We start from the raw sequence: 17,874 nt of genomic DNA, 5'->3' as shown, positions 1-17,874 counted from the left end.
AGTGGCCTTAAAAACTCCATGTACTGCTTTTTTTGTGTTCTTATCATTTGTAGAAAGAAAGTTACTTGCTATATTTTACCTGATTTTCTCCAATAAATGTGTACCTAACAAAAAATAATCTATGGATTCTACCCTTCCTTCCACAGTAAACTAAAACAAAACTCCAAAGGCTTGGTCTAGTGATAAAAAGACAGGTCTTGAATCCAAGAGAATCCGGGTTCGAGCCCCGCTAGTGCCTTCGGAGAGAGGTAAATGCAATTACATTTGTAAGTGCTCTTTGAGCCCGAAAGTCTTCCCTGCCTTGGACTGGGGCACCATCCCCTCACCCTAAAAATTTTTGTTACCAAAAAAAAAAAAAACTAAAACAACATTCTAAATTAAATTAAATACTTAAAAATCCATTCAAGAGGCGCTTCAGTAATTAAACTGACTAGATTCTACGACCTTACTGAACAGGATCTGATCTATAGGATCGTACTATTGTATCCTTGATTTCTAAGGAGGCACGAACAAAAAATTATCTAGATTCTAAGTTTAGAGCTTTCAATTCGATTATACACAAACTGACTCAATTTATATCAACTACGAATAGATTGCTGTTGAAATTTTAAATGAAAAAATCAATAAAACCATGTATAACCAATCAAAGAGAAAATGTAGATCAGATGCAAGCAAAGCTAAAATCAATACTCTTTGCTTGCAGCAGAGATATAAGATCATTGATTGGTAATTCTAAATCACCACCACTGAGCATTTTGACTGTGCAATAGGCAAACTAAACCTACTGCACACTGTGAAACTCTATGCAAGTAAAATTTAAATGGTATATATAAATTTAAACCTATTATAAGAGAAAATATTAATCTCTTAAAATTTACAGCAAAGAAGGCCATTCTTCCATTTGCGTTGCTTCCGGTAGTGGCTCCTATCAGGTTTCTCCATTCTCACTGGGCTGCTATTCCATTCAGATTGCAGTCTGCAAGCACAAGATCGAAATCAAGTCCTATTAGAACCTGTTTGGATAAACAACTTCATTAAGTGCTTATAGCATAAGTGCTTATCATATAAGTGCTTATGTATAAGCTATTTCTATAACAAAGGATAAAATAAAGTCAACCCGTTTTCATATAAATTGTTTACATAAGCTTTTTTCAAACAGTCACAAGTGTTTACGACAGTAGATAAGCTCAAATAAGCCAATCCAAACCAAACAAAGCCTCATGCAAGGGCAAAGAAAAGGTATATTGAGGTAAAAAAAGTTTTTCTAGAAACTTACATGGGAAAAGCGAAGGACCGCGTGCTGGTAGTGCTGCTATCTGATCGGATAGAGATGCTTCCAGAATAAGGTATAGACCCTGAGTAACTTATACGACCTGATACAGCGCCTGCAGCAGAAAAACTTGACTCGCCAAATCCACGGCGAATCTGACTTGTTTCAGCATGATGAATTTCAGAAATTTCACCACCAGACGAACCGTCTACAGCCATAACAGGTAGGTGACTTTCAACACAGTTACAGCCACCGAGTTGGTGAAATTCCTTTTTGATACAATCGGCAGGAGCTGAAGGGCCAAAATGATAAGTTAAGCTTCTAATACCATCACTGTTCGACTCATCAGTGGCTAATCCCAAAGCTGGACTTGCCAATACTTCTTCCTCAACAATATCATTTGAGGCTTTTGACTGGGAATGCAAATTATGTTTACCCAATTGCTACAAACAACACATAAACGTTAGTTTTGAAACTGCACTTTCATACCAAACTAACGCATGCGCTGCAGCGCACAAAAACATTTAAGATAACAAATTGCCAAAGGAAGACATGAAATTTAGGCTGACGATATTACTTTCTTTAAATAATATAAACTTCACTTAGTAGTTGATGAATTGAAAACATGATTAATATGTTTCTGAAGAACTGAAATTAGTATTATCAATCACGAATCGCGGAAAATATCGGTTTGTTCAAATTCCACTTTGTAACAGTGGTAGAGCACTGCTATAGCCGTAATTTGACAATATTTTATACTAAATAGCGTATTGCAGAACAATAGTGATTAGTTCAAATTCCTTTATGCTATAGCACTATTTAACAACGGTGATTGAAATCTGTGGACATCGTGCACAACTAATAAGTCCATCATAAACAATCATTTAGTTTTCATAATGTATTTAATAACAATCACATAGAAGGGAAGTTTAAATAACATATCAAAGCAATCAATTGGTTATTTCAAAAGAGCATTAGACATATTATTACAAACAAAATATTAGATACTTTGATTGTATGTTGATTACCTGTTCATCCTTGTCATCAGGAGCTACAGAATCATGCATGTCTTCATGTAAATCCATTGCTTTTGTGACATTATCAATAAGATCTTCGATCTCATCATCGTCTTTGGGCATCACATGAAATTGCTGATCATGATTCAAAGAAACCTTGTCAGAATCTTCAATTTCTGGTTGATTTAATACCTTGATACCAGTGTTGTCTTTCGGCTTTTGGTTATCATCAAAACTCTCTAATGGGAAGAAATTATAAGCCTTTCCATCCTCAGTTTCCTCAAACATGAACTTATGCTGGGTATAGACCCCTTTATCAACGCAGATATCCTTCACAACATGATATCCATCTTCTTTGTAGCAAATTTCAAGTTCTGGTTCACATTCAGCTTCAGTTCGGTCGACAAAGACATCTAGTGAATCCTGAAATTTATCTACTAGCAGAGGATTAGAGATTGGCGAAGTGACGGACTTTTTAACCGATTGTTTATCAGTTGCAAACATCATAAACGACCCCACATCGTTGGAAGAACGTGATACAGGGTTAATCGATTCCGTCACTTTTGTTCCTAAACCATTTTTCAAATCAAGCATGCTGTCATAAAATTCAAGTTTCGGTGATGGATCTAAGCCTCTTTTATCCTTGGAAGAAGGAGATTTGGGACCAATCACATGAGCTTCATAATTGTTTTTCAAATCAATTGAGCTGTCATAAAATTCTAGTTTCGGATCAGGCATACAATTTGCCGATTTCATGTCATTTGGGGATGAATCAAAACCATGTTCGATCTTCTTTAAATTCTTAGAGACTTTGTTGTCATATTCCTTTTCCTTCTGGTTCCGTGATTTGAAGGTAGGGGAGTTTTCATCACTATCATTGAATTCAAACGATTGAGAGTCCAACTCAACGCCCATTTTTGAATGGAAGAAAGCTAATTCACCTTCTACACATTCATTTGCAGAAAAGTGAAAAATGGATTAGTACCGCTAAAATTTCAAATAATAAGCATAAGACACACCATTGAAAAGATTATAGATTTTAGTAAATCATAGGAAGAATCTATGTAAGTTGTAACATTATGACATTCTAAGAAACTTAATTCATCAACTAAATTGACAATCTTCAAAAATTCCATACTAGAGATATGATTCAGACTGATAGCCTCTTTTCCCACTCACATGTGTGGCCGGAAGTATACCTCCGGACGGAAATAAAACTGTGTATTTGTCTGCAGAAAAAACAATGTTTATACGGAACTATACTTTCGAAGTGACTTTGGGGAGTGAAAAAAGAAGCTCCTTTCAAAAACAACACACCCTCAGGAAATGCTAGGAATCATGGCTCAACAAATTCAACGGCTTCTGAAGATATTTAAAAACCAGTTGCAGATATCATAAATAAACAGTTTCTTACCTAGTTTCATGAAGTACTTATATTTGAATACATGTCTGAGTTTTCGGAACTGCAACAACCAATGCTATTTGAATTACTTTCAATCAATGAGACAATTTTGATCAGACAATATTTAGAAGGAATCTGCAAATCAGAAAATAAGAACGCGACTAGATTAGCATAATAACTACACTTAATGAAGAAAAAATCTAATAAAGGAAATGCTTTAAAATAGTATCGAAAGCGAAGGACCAACATCATGATTCTATTTCAAATTCAATGATACCAAACAATAACCAAATTTAAAAAGTGTAAAGAATAAAAACAAGTAAGAAATTAAAAAGAAAGAAACAAAATATTCAATCCTTCATAAGATACCATCTATTCTCAATTTCCATAAAGGCAAGTAACTTTAGCTGCAAAATGATATAGAAAAGAATCCAATTTGATTCTTGATCCAAAATATAAGGTAAAACAAAGAACATAAGAAAGTACCATATAGAAAGTTTAGCACAAGGTTTTAAATTGGCACTAGAATCAGTAAAATGGGGACCATATTCTATCTTAAGGTTCTAACATGCAACCATAACACATATAAACATACCAATCAAAGTTGGTTTGTTTAAGAATATGTGTAGCCTCTAAGAACCTAAGAAAATAAACAATTTATAAGCAAAAAAAGAAGAAGAAAGTACAATTTACCTTTTCTTTTTTTATTTTATTAAAAAAATAATGAAAGAATTTTCCCAAGTAGAATCCAAGGACAGTGCACAACGTGTAAAAGGACAAGAAAGAAAAGTTTAAAAAATCACCCAACTTTACGAAAGTTTTCAACTAGAAAATTACAAAGCCAAATTTTAAATCAAAAGGCCTACAAAACACACTAAAAAAAAAAATCCCTACCAATTATTTGTCTTTTAGCACTGAATAGATCTGACTCAACAGAATAAACATGTTTAGAAATCCAGAAAAAGTAAAGTGAAAAAACAACTACTGGGTTGGTTTTTTGCAACCTCAATCCCTATGAAGGAAATTGGGGAACATGGTCAAAATGAAAATTGAGATCTCTATTTCAGATCCCAAAACCTTCATATGATAAAAAAAATTCAAAAAGATATTTCATACTATATATTATTTTAATCACCAAAAAAAAAAAATTTCCCATTTTCTGACCCTGAGAATCAACCATTTCTGGAAAATAAAAAACTCCACAAGGAAATCATGAACCATGTAAAACACACAAAGGAGAAATTCATTGATAAAGATACATGAATGAATAAAAATGAAACTAGAAAAAGAGAGAGAATTACCAAAGTCAAAAGCTAAAGAAGAAGAAAGAAAACAACAGTTTCTGTCCAAGTCGGTAATAGTGTGTTCTTGAAATCAATGGTTAAGAAAAGGAATATATATAAAAAAAATATAATGATGAAATTAATTAAGTAATACAGTACTGATAATAAAAGCAACCGAAGAGAGATAATGGATGAGTTGTAATTATACTATAAGCTTTCATTATAGTCAACTGTAACAACACTTTCTCTCTCTAAAAAACTCACCACCTCTTCTTTCTTCTTCCACCCTTCACCTTCTGTTTTCTGCAATAAATGCTTTTACAAATGAAAAAACAAAGCACCAAACAGGTCCCTACCCTACCGTCTCAAAAACAATAGGGTATGTTATGTTACAGCATTAAATTCTCACCCCCTAACTCTTTTCAATATTTAATTTCATACCCAAAATATCCCATCTTTCGCCTCTCTGTTTCTTTCACTTTTCTGTCTCTCCTTCATTTCCCACTACCCCCCTTCTCCTTAAAGTCTCCACCTTTAACAAATTGAACCACCCAAACTTTCTTTTCTCACAACACTATGCTGACACGTCGACATCGGTTTTGTTTTTGTTTTAACTTGGTATATGATGTCATGACCGATTAATTCGAGAAGTTCAATCTTATCAACTATTTGTGGACCTCCATTTAGTGTCTGCGTCAAACATCGACACAATGATACGCATCAGACACCAGACACATGATAGTCACTAAACATGTGTCAAACACCAAATACATCTCAATGTGACACTGACACGCATCAGACATCAAACACGTGTGAGTCATTAAACATGTATCAAACACCAAATACATCTGTATCAAACACTAGATACATCTTAATGTGACACTCACACGTATTAGACACCAGACACGTGAGTCGAGTTAGGCACCAAATAGGCCTCAATTTCCTACTTTACTTTTTCCTTTTCATCATTTTCCAACCAAACAAACACTACACAGAAATTTACCGAGAAAATTAACACCCAAAAACCATCAAAATGAACATAAGACTACGAAGAATATCATAAAATCCATCAATCAAAATGAACATAAGACTATGAAGAATATCATTAAAAAAAAAACCATCAAAATGAACACAAGACTATGAAGAATATCATAAAAAAAAAAACCATCAAAATGAATACAATACTATGAAGAAAAAACCATCAAAATGAACATAAGAAAAACACGACAAGATAACAAGACCAAAATCTTTGACTAAAACCTTAACAAACTCGAAAAGAAAAGGAAAAAAAAAACATAAACAGAAAAAAAATAAAAATAAACTTCATTTGAAGAATTAGAATGATTCTTAAACTCACCAGAGAACAGAAGAAACTGTTAATGTGTCAATCTTGGATGAGACCCCACCATAGGATCCTGAACGCACGCAGCTTCTGAAACTGTCGTTCGTATAAAACAACAACTAAGGTAGCTGTTTTCTACGTCTTCTGTTTATATACACATCACTTTTGTTTTCTTCTTTTTTTTGTTGTATTAATTTATTATTATTTTTCCATTTTTTTATATTATATAGATTTGACTTCATATTTCTTTCTATACTTTTTATTTATGTATATATTTAATTTGGGACCCACCTAACAAACTTTAATTTAATAATTTCATTATTTCAGGCTCACACCACTCACACACACGAATTGCCAACTAACTTTGGCTTTTGAAAATGATAACGTACGTAGATCCAGTTGGGGTGGGGGTGAGTATCTTGCCATTTCCTATGCTAAGGTATGCTATCATCACGTTTGCAATGCAATGTTTGTGATTTTACACGATCAATTTTTTCATTTTTTCTTCAAGTAGTTTACTGGTTAAAAAAACTCTTCATTTAAGATGAATAAATAAAAAGTTTTGCTAACAAGTGCTCACTCACACACATTTACTCCTTCTGTCCTTTAATGTAATCCCCCTTTACTTTTTTCATATTTCTTAAGAAAATTTGTCAGTGTAATTAATGTGTCTTTGTTTGAATGTGTAATAAATTTGAGTATTCATATTTGAAGACAACTTAGTAGTATCAGGGACATCCCTGTGAAATAGGAGGCTCGGCTCTCTATTTAAAATAGGCCACCAATATAAAAACGCAATTTTTTTGTGTAGCTATGCTTTATTAAAAAATCATAATCAGAAGAGCTTTTAAACATTGAACCAAATACAAAAAAATTAAGTGAAAGAGAGGTAGAATTTACTAACGGTGTCATTTGGATTTGTCACTTATCCGTTGTGGGAAAGACGAAAACGAATAGTTTATGTGAAAAAGAAATGATTGTTGTGATTCTTTCAATGAAATAGCTTTTCAAATTGACTGATTAAATGATTATACAAATTGGTGGTGGTTTGATAGTACCAAATTTATGTCAAGATAAGAGAACTAAAGTCTAGAAAAAAAACTCAAACGTGTAAAGAAGTAACATATATATTTTTTATTTAAGTGGAGGTGGGTATTAGAGTTAATTTTTCTGAGGCCCATAGCTTTTGGAGGCCCGGCTTGATTGAGCACCTTGCACTCCCTCAAAGTCGGGCCTGAGTAGTATTAACTAGGGGCATGTTTAGGAAAAAAAAAATAAATGCATCTAGTAATTTGAAAAGGAGTTTACATTTAAGAACAAAAATAAAATCAAATGAGTGTTTAGATGTAGAGACGGATGGAGTACTATGCTAAGGATTCAAAAAAACTGAAACAATTGATAACTTACATGTTGAAAAAGTTGTTTGTTGATGTTTCAATATGTTCAATACACGAATCCCAAAATAAAATTTTCATTTAAAGCTTCTTATCCAGTGCACCAAAGACACTTGGTAGTATTTTTCCATAAATAAAAAATCCAGAATCAACCATTGACCGCAATGTCCTTGTCAATTAAGTTATACTCACAAATATATTTAAAATGATAATAATTATATTGAGATATACAGAAAAGAGAAATGTTAACAAGTGTCCAAAAAATATTTGTTAAAAAGTCTGAAAAATAAGTTTTATCATAGAAATAATGCATTCAATACATTGAAACTTTAAAAACTAAATTTTTTCTATATAAAATTTACAAATTATTTTTATTTTTTAATCTTACCTGATGCTTAAGGCATTTTTTAACAAGACTTTATAAAAAAAAAAAATTATATATACTATTTAATCAAAAAAATGAATCGGATGGGATGGGAATCATGACTCATGGATATATAACGGAGCTGTCAGAACATAGAAGAATAAAACGGAATAAAATATTAATATAATATGATATACATACATAATTTTTTTTAAGGAATATACATACATGATTTTGTTCCCATTAAAAATAGTTTTTTTTTACAAGTCATTAAATTAAAATTAGCTAAATATTTATTTATTCCTATAAATATCTCAAATTTTAGTCCTTATAATTTTTTTTTTCAACCTTTAGTCTTTCAAAAGTTTTTCACCACTACTTTTGATTTAACTCAATCATTCAAAATTTTGAATTTTCTTTTAGCAATCATATTTACAATACTTTTTTAATAATACATGAATTAAATATCCTTTAAAAATTTAATTAAATGTGATTTTAATGTTTTTGACGCATAAAAATTCATATTTAATTCATGTTTTTTTCTAGGCTTAATTGTACTTTTGGACCCCTATCTTTTCAAAAGTTGTGGTTATGGACCCCTAACTAATTTAAATACAAAACAGCCCCCTATGTTTTGATTCTTTGGCAGTTTTGGACCCCCAGTCCATTGTTGACTCGGTCAACTTTGCCTTGGGGGTCCAAAACTGCTCAAGAATCAAAACATAGGGGGCTGTTTTGTATTTAAATTAGTTAGGGGTCCATAACCGCAACTTTTGGAAAGATAGGGGTCCAAAAGTGCAATTAAGTCTTTTTTTTAACAAGCCAAAATGATATATATATATATATATATATATATATATATATATATATATATATATAAACAAAAACTTCTGCTCCCTAGCGCAAGGAGTGCATTAAGAAGCAGAACAAAATTACACCATTCGATTCTTAAAAACCAAAAAAGAGGGAAACAACGGCCAGCTAATCCCCAAACAAACAAGGGTTGTTGCCACCACATATGGTAACAAAAGGGAAAGCATGCATTTTTAACTTTCAACCATGAAAGAGTGGTGATTTTTACTTTTTCCATCAATTGCACAGTTGATGTAACCTTATTAGAAAACAACCGATGGTTCCTTTCATTCCACATAACCCAAATACAACAAAGCCAAATCATGTGAGGAATGAACGACGAGAAATGTGGCCTCCTGCAGCATATATGAATTGATGAAAATGATCCAAAACATGTTGAGGATCCACTGAATACACGCCTAGCCAAGACTTCACAAGTTGCCAAAGGAAACCAAAAGTAGGCATGGCAATTGGGAGGGGTGGGGACGGGTTTTACCTTCCCCGTCCCCATAACTGATTCTTATATACTTACCTGTTACCCTACCCATATCCAACGGGGATGAGAAATTGAATCTCATCCCCGTACCCGACGGGTTCGGGTATCCCTGCCCCATCCCCGTCCCCGCATTGAATAATTGTTTTTAATAAAAAAATATAAGTTTTTTAATTCCCAAGAGCAACGTTGTAATACATTATCGAACAATACGCTCACTTTAATATTTTTTAGACGGAATGATTTAGTTGATACTTTACATATCAATGGTAGTTTTTATTAACATGACAATTATCAAACAAAATACCATGACATATCAACATAAAGTAATTTTTTACATTTGGGTATGGGTTCGGGGTGGGTACCTATATACCCGTTACCCATCCCATACCCGTGTTTGAAAATCGGGGAAAACCCATACCCATAACCAAACCCAGTCAAAACGGGGAAAACCCGTCAGAATGGGTTTGGTTCGGGCGGGTAACCGCGGGTATGGGTTTTGTTGCCATGCGTAACCAAAAGTAGGACAATGTATAATTAGAGGTCCTACTGTTTCATTTTGGCCACAACCTGAAACACACAATTGGGCTTCAAGCGGAATAACACCACGACACTTTAAGTTGTCCTTCGTAGACCACCTATTGCGGAAGAGCCGCCACGCACAAATAGAGACCTTTAACGGAACATTTTTATGTCACACCGCATCTGAAACGACATCATGGTCATGCATCTTCTACCACATGAGCATTTGATGCACACCACGAACTTAATAGCCATCACCTATATTCGGTCGCCATAACCAGCTATCCTGACTAGAAACCTGTAAAGACATATTGAAGAATAAAAGTTTCACCTCTCTCACTAACTCCTCCTCCCAGGCCAACAACAAATGCCTCCACCCCCACACCTCCCCTACATCCCCCCAACCTAATAGATATCAACTTGTTTCATATGTGTTTTTCGCCTTATTTTGACTCTTTTGATCTCTTAAGTGTTGGTCTATATGGCCAATTAGGTAGCGTGCTAGAGGGTGAATAATGGTTTGAAATTTTTTACGGAGTTTTAGCAAAGGCAATTTGAATTGTTTTGACTAATTGGAATTATGTGTTGAACCTTCACAAACAATCACAAAAAGGATAAGACTATGTACTAATAAGATTTATACTAGAATTGAGAGATTCATAAGATAAATCTTATTACAATCAATTATTAATAATTCTTGAACAACTTGCAAAACAAGACAATTTCAATACCAAACCTATGAGAAAATATAACAAGTTATCAATCAAAAGCACAATATATATGCAATTGATTAATTTGATAAGAATTGAAACTAATTGATCCAAGCAAAATGGGGAAAACCTAATTCAACGAACTAGGTCAATATTGAACAAAGATAACTTAGATGAAAATAAATTTCTATACTATCAATTTAACAATTAAACATATACAACAATCAAAATTAAACAGGATAAGGGAAAAGAGAACAACACCGAGATTTTTATAGTAGTTCACCCTTTTGTCCTCGCTTCAGGCTACGTCTACTCTTCTTGGTGAAAAAAACCTCCACCAAGGTCATCCACTGATAATAACAATGTTGAATAAAAATGTGATTACAAGAGTTCCTTAAAACTATCTTAGTTCTTCAACCCCTATGTAAGTACTCCCTCAAACTTCAAATAACCTTTGAATTTGTTGCTTCTATATGTCTTCTAATCCTAAATCACCTAACCCTTCGAACTCTTCACTATAGTTCTTCGATGCTACGTTCGAAAAATGGATCCCCTTGAACACAAGAACAATTAGAAAGAACCCCAAGACCTTTGAAGGTGGAATGAGATTATGCACTTCACTTTATAACCTTGATTAAGCCCAACTAATTTCATTGAAAGAACCAACTTACAATCCCAATTATCACCCTAGCAAATCATATGATTCAAAGCACAAAGTGATTATAAGAAAAAGTGATTAATCTTGAAGAATTTATGAACAATGAGTTTTTTAGACCTAGAGAGAATAGATGCAAATGATTCAATAAATTTGGTGTTATGAGGAAGTGAGTATATATAGAAAGGGAGGGCAAGTGCAAATTTTCGTTCAAAAACAACTGTGTGAATAATAGATAGTAAGAAATGCATCCCATTTTCCCAAAACTGGTTGAATCAATAACTTTGGAGTGGGGTTTGAAGAATTTTGAAAAACAAAATGTGCTCTCTTAATTTGGGCGATTTTATGTGCGATATTTCACTGTTCACATTTTATTTTTCCTTCACCCTAAGTTTTCTCTTAAACCGTCGTCAACCACCAACAAACACACCATGACCATCGCTCCTCCACCACCTAAACCCATCATCATCACCTGGCCTTGCCTTCAATAACCTCAGATTTCTCCACCAAAATCTCCACCTCACCCAGAAAACACACAATCCAAACAACAAAAGACTTTTGCTCAAGCTGTGAGTAATATATGCGATATTCCGTTAAGCCAGCTTCCAAAACCATGATAGAGCAATCCAGATTCTTGATTATGAGTATGAAGCAAGATTAGAAGCATGCAAACACAACTTACAAGGAAGAATCAACTGGCCCAAAGGATCAAACCCTATTACGGTTGAAAGCTTAAGATTCAAGTTATCTGTCTTGTGGAAAGCCCTAGGAAGATGGGGGGTTACTTTGATTGGAAAGGGTTTTTATGAATTATCCTTCTCTTCTATTGAATACACGAAAGGGTAAGATCAATAGGATCTTGGAGTTTGAGTCCTGGTATTTTGAAACTGTTTGCACGGAGCAAAGATTTTAGCCCTAGCCTTTAGCACCAAACTACTCCACATGTGTGGATTCGTATTTATGGGCTTTCTCAGGAGTATTGGAGACAAAAAAAAAATACTCTTTGCAATAATAGCCAGTGGGGTTGGAACACCGATTTGCACTGATAACATCACTAGTAAGTCTATGCTTGATAGATCCTTTGGACATTATGCTAAGGTTTTGATAGATATGAACTTGAATGAAACTCTATGCTATAAAATCTTAATTGAAAGAAAAGGGTATGCCTTCTTTGTGGACATAGAATATGAGAATTTACCTTATTTTTGTACTTACTTTAAGTGCACTGGGCATTACTTTGATATATGTAAGAGAAACCCAATTGAGAAAAAAGATATTGTTTAGAAAAATCAAGCTCAGAAGAATGCTCAGGTTTATGTGCAAAAGAAAAACAAGGAACCTGAGGTGGTAATTCTTGAAGAAACAACATCACAAGGAAGGAATCAACAAGATGTGAATCTTGAAAAGGAAATAAATGAAGAATTAGCAAAGAGAAGAGAAGATGAGGGAGAAAGTTCCAAGAGAAATGTTAAGATTGAGAACATGGCATAAAGTAAAATAACTATAGAAGACTCTGTAAGTACAAATGATTCTGAATTTGTTGATGCTATTCAAGCTATCAACAATCAGAACCTCAATGAAGAAGATGATGAAAGCGAGTATGCAGATTCATAAGATAGTAACAATGAGGATATGCATGAGATAATGCAAAATGACTTGGAATTTCTAAAAGAATCCTAGGCAAACCTTGCAGAGAAGGAACCCAATGATGGTGATTTTGAGATGCCTATCTAAGAAGTTGACAAAAATCCACCAATTCATACTACTAGAAGCTTTTTTGACAAGTTACCTGCTCAAACTATTTTGTCCAAAGATACAGATGATGCAAACCCTAATGTTGATGAGCAAGGTTTTCAGATTGTTATCAACAAATCAACTAAGAAAGCTAAGAAGAAAGCAAGTGCACAAAAGAGTTCAAAATCATAACCTTATCTCACCATATCAAAGGTTGGTAAACCCAAACCTGTCAGATGAAGTGTTTTTATTGGAACCTAAGAGGTTTAGCTAATTCTCCTAAAAAATTAGCTGTACAAAAGTTACTTATTAAATTCAAGCCTGATTTATGTTTTATAGCTGAGTCTTGGATGCCTATTTCAAACCTTTCCCCTAGGTGGTTTCAAAATCTTGATCTTAAAGTTTGTACTGTCAATAATAGAGGCTTCCTTTCACCTTGATATTGATGGTAAGCCTTTTGGTGTCACTGCATTTTTTGCTTCCACCTATTATATTAGAAGAAGAAACCTGTGGTCAACAATTTCTAACATTCACAATCAATTTAAAATACCCTGAAGTTGCATAGGAGATTTTAACATTATTTTAGGATCACATGAACATAAAGGTATTCATGTGTTGGAACAAAATGTGTTTAACATTACCACCTTAAGTTTTGATGATAACAAGGTCTTAAAAAGTCAATTGGATATGCTAATATTTGTTTAAGTGTGCAAGACCATAGACAAGAATTTATAAGTCTTAAATTCAAGTATTGTTTCTGAAAGAACAAATGAGAGCAATGGAATTTACAAAGGAAACTTGTGTTGTAAGACATAGTCTTAAGACCACCAGAGGCTGAAGACCATTAGAAGCTGACTGCCTGAAGTTGACGTCATCAAGCGTCTGAAGATCCTCAGAAGCTGAAGTTCTTCAAAGTCTGAAGACTGGAAGCTGTAGTTAGTTAAAGCTTGTTATTTTGAAGACACATCACTGTAGAAGGAATAGAAGCCTACATCAACGACTATTTAAGAGGAATTAGAAAGCATTGGATGCTTATCCACTTAAGAGTGCAGGAAAGGGACATAGTACAATTGTACAACCACTACTCCACTCTGCATATCTGCAATAGTACAAGATAACAATTGTGTCTACGCTGGTTATTCTCTATAAATGAATTTGAAATTATTCCCTCCTAGGACAATAACCAAATCAAGCAACAGATCATTGGTGATGATCAAGTTTCAACAATGACTCTTTTTGATGTGCTGGCATTCATCAATGTATCTCTCATACCTCTATATAAAGGAGTTAAGACTTGAATATTGTAAGAGACTCAAGAACAATTTACTAGTGCCAAAACTCTATTTAAATTGTTTCACATCAAAGTTCACTTAGAATTTCTTAACAACTTTCATATCTTAGAAATTCTAGAGTCTTAAGAGTCTGTATCTGATTTGTGTTGTGAACACCATTGATTGTATATCAAGTGTTCAATCTCAAACATTTTTATGTGTAATTTTTTTTGTCTAGAAGTCTCTTGCTTTTGTGCTTGAGCATAGGAAATCTCTTGCTTTTGTGCTTGAGTATTTGGAAGTCTCTTGCTTTTATGCTTGAGCATTTGTAATAAGATATTGATTTAGTGAACTCTGCTTGGAAGTGCAAGGAGGACATGACTACTTCCGGATTGTGGAAGGAACCTGTATAATTGATTTGTGTCTTTCTCTTCTCTCTTTACATTATCCGCTGCATTAGACTATGAACTTTGTTTTTGAATCTGAAATTTATCAGATGATGGGATAAAACCGCAAGTGCACGGTTCTACCGGTGTAGTAATAAAAGAGTATCGTTCCGATAGGGAGTTATGAATTCAATTAACTTTTAATAATGACTAGATGAAAGTTTCAAAGGTTAAAAGTTGGATTTTTAATTAAAATAAAAGAAAAGATAAAAGCCTTGGGATTATTGGTTCATCTAATTGACAAATCATTCACAAGCCAAACCATTAAACCTAAAACCTTATTTTAGACCTAGTTTCTAAAGACGAGTTTCTCTTAAGCCTATCGCATCTCCTATCGGTCTCAGTGAGTGTGTTCCTCTAGCAAGCACGCCTATTTTCATGGTTGATTCCAATTAGAATCCTTGAGGTTCGAAACTCTATATGTCTCAAGGTCCACTAGACTATTTTCATGTTTCGCAATCCTTGTCTAAACTCACTTGATCGAATATTAAAACTCCACTTTCGTTTTATGAATTAACATTTGAAATAATGGATTAACGATTATCAAACCTTCCACTTTCGTTTCCACAGTTTGATAATATTTAATCCATGTTAAAACGGTGAATTTATAAGAGAAACTAGGGTTACATAATATTAAGGTTTAAGGCTTGGCTTGATAAGGATTATATCATTAGACTTACCCAACAATCCCAAGACAAGAGAAGTCTACTCACTAACGTTCATTGTAGACATAGAAGAGAAGAAGAAGAAGAACATAAAATAAAGTTGAACTTTTATTCAAAGAAAAAATTGTCACTTATTATTTCAGAGAACAAAAGATGAATATTTGTGATGGCTAGCTACTCTATTTATAGTTTACATTCGACTTAGAATCTAAGCAATTACATCACTAGAATGTTCCACAAGAAAACTAAAATAGAGTAGCTTAGAATCTAAGCAAAAGCAGCAAAAGGGTATAATGGGGCGCGCCACTTTTATGTTTTTGTACAAGATCTTCAAATTCTTTGCATAAGATATTTTTGTATAACATATTCATATTTTTGTCCTCAATCCTTGCACCAGATATTTTTGTATAAGATCTTTTATATTTTTGGCACGAATCAGCTCCAATTCTCCTTTCTTTTGCTCCAAGACTCAATCTTTAGAATATTTGTTCCTGAAATATAATAACTTGCAATTGTAGTAAAAGAGTTCTAAAAAGGAAATAAACTTAAATAAAATAAACTCAAATATAAATAAAACAGACTTAAATATTATATTAAAATAGCTAATTATTGACTCATTATCAGACTCTGAACATTGGACTTAGTTTAAAAAGAAGAAAAAGCTAACATAATTCAACCCCCCTCCCTTCTTGTGTTTTTCTCACCTTCAGTTGGTACCAGAGCTCTGGTTCTGTTGTCTTAGCACTTAATAGTGTAACAGATAAAAATCTGAGAAAAACATGTCAACTGTTGAAGGTTCCAGTTCTGGTCATGCTGCTATACCATATGATTATGGTACTAAAGATAAGTCTTCTGGTTCAAACAAGCCTCCTATGTTTAATGGAGACCCTGAGACTTTCTCTTGGTGGAAAACCAAAATTTATAGTCACATTATGAGTTTAGATGAAGAACTATGGGATGTGCTTGAAGATGGTGTTGGTGACTTGGTATTAGATGAAGAATGAGTTGTTGTTGATAGAACGAAACACATTGCTGCTCAGAAGAATCTGTACAAGAAACATCACAAGATTAGAGGAATTCTTGTTGCTTCTTTGCCTCACAAGGAGTATTTGAAGATGAGTGATAAATCTACTGCTAAAGCAACCAAAACTTCATTGTTGATTGTCCTGATCTTTAGAAAGAGAAATCAAAAGAAAAATCCAAGAAACCAAGTTTCAAATCCAACAAGTTCAGAAGACAGATCGAGCAGAGTTTGATGGCCACTTGGGAAGATTTAGATAATGAGTTAGGGTCTGATAAGGATGATGCTGAAGATGAAGCTAATGTAATTGTGGGGTTAGTAGCTACATAACTTTAGATGTTGAACCTGAAACAAACTCTGAAGATGAAAACGAGGTATATTCTAAAATTCCCAGAGATGAACTTGTGGAATCACTTAAAGAGCTTCTCACACACTTTGAACACATAACCAATGAGTTGAAAGATTTAAAAGAAAAATATGTTGATTTATTAAAACAACAAGAAAAGACTATTGGATCTGAAGGAATCTGAAAAAGAGCTTCAGAGTTTTGACTTCATTTGTAGAACTTATGAAGGCATTATAGTGAGTTTCAAGGGATCCTACATTGAGTTTGATCATCACGTAAGATTAAAAAAATCACACAAGTGAGTTTGACACTCATTTTAACTCCAAACCTTAAGGCATTAGATATATGAGTCATATAATTTATATGTCGTTCAACATCTATTATTGCATCCAATGTGGAACTTTAAATCACACTTGACACATTAACATCTTTCTCTTAAATATGAGACTTTTTGCATCAGTGATATACCACCATAAACTACTTTTATTTTCCCCACAAAGTTGAACCGGGCTATAATACTGTTGTTGGACCTTACAGGAGCGCCAATATTGTTATTGGACCTTATATCTTCACCTAATATTTTAAATTTGATGAGCACGGGTTTTCAAACTAGTTTGAATAATTTAGACTAACAAACTTCGGAAATTTTAAAACTGAATGAATGTGTATTTAATGCATGCTTGTATTAGAAAGGGTCCATAAAATTGTGATACATCTTTTTTTTAGGGAATAAAAATGTAATACATGATATGTTTAAGATTTATGATATCATAGTGAATTAATTTCACAATACTTTTTTATGAAGGACGTAATATGGAGCTATGTACATACCTTTTAAAAAGATGTGGTTATGTATATCCCCTTTTTAACATTATTTTTTAATTCTTGCAAACTAAAATGTTACTCTGTTACCTGAAGTTTTTTTTAGAAGTCATATATATAACCTTTTATAACCCTTTGTGTTTCCATAAATAAAATTATTTTAAAAAAAGTTATATACACACCCTTTTATAACCCTTTGTGTTTGCCTTTATTATGTAATCAAAAACCAAATTATATTGCATTAATATGTTTCGATATTTGAATTT

General features: G+C 33.3%; 1 protein-coding gene across 5 annotated transcripts; it reads right to left on the bottom strand.

Moving 5' to 3' along the window:
* Positions 1-597: 597 nt before the first annotated feature.
* LOC11431622 (uncharacterized) lies at positions 598-6,482 on the bottom strand. Of its 5 annotated transcripts, none has more exons than XM_024784226.2 (5): positions 6,329-6,482; positions 3,701-3,823; positions 2,299-3,230; positions 1,277-1,713; positions 598-976 (listed from the first exon to the last, which is right to left on the bottom strand). In XM_024784226.2, exons 2-5 carry the CDS (start codon positions 3,708-3,710, stop codon positions 868-870), a joined length of 1,488 nt encoding a protein of 495 aa, XP_024639994.1. In that variant the 5' UTR covers positions 3,711-3,823; positions 6,329-6,482; the 3' UTR covers positions 598-867. The 5 variants fall into 5 exon arrangements, with proteins under 5 accessions (XP_024639994.1, XP_024639996.1, XP_024639995.1 ...); XM_024784228.2 differs by lacking the exon at positions 6,329-6,482 and adding an exon at positions 5,236-5,766; XM_024784227.2 differs by lacking the exon at positions 6,329-6,482 and adding an exon at positions 4,990-5,218.
* Between the last annotated feature and the right edge of the window lie 11,392 nt (positions 6,483-17,874).

The sequence above is a fragment of the Medicago truncatula genome, chromosome 5, assembly GCF_003473485.1.
Source record: "Medicago truncatula cultivar Jemalong A17 chromosome 5, MtrunA17r5.0-ANR, whole genome shotgun sequence".
Lineage (NCBI taxonomy): Eukaryota > Viridiplantae > Streptophyta > Magnoliopsida > Fabales > Fabaceae > Medicago > Medicago truncatula.
This window is presented reverse-complemented; position numbering and strand designations above follow the sequence as displayed.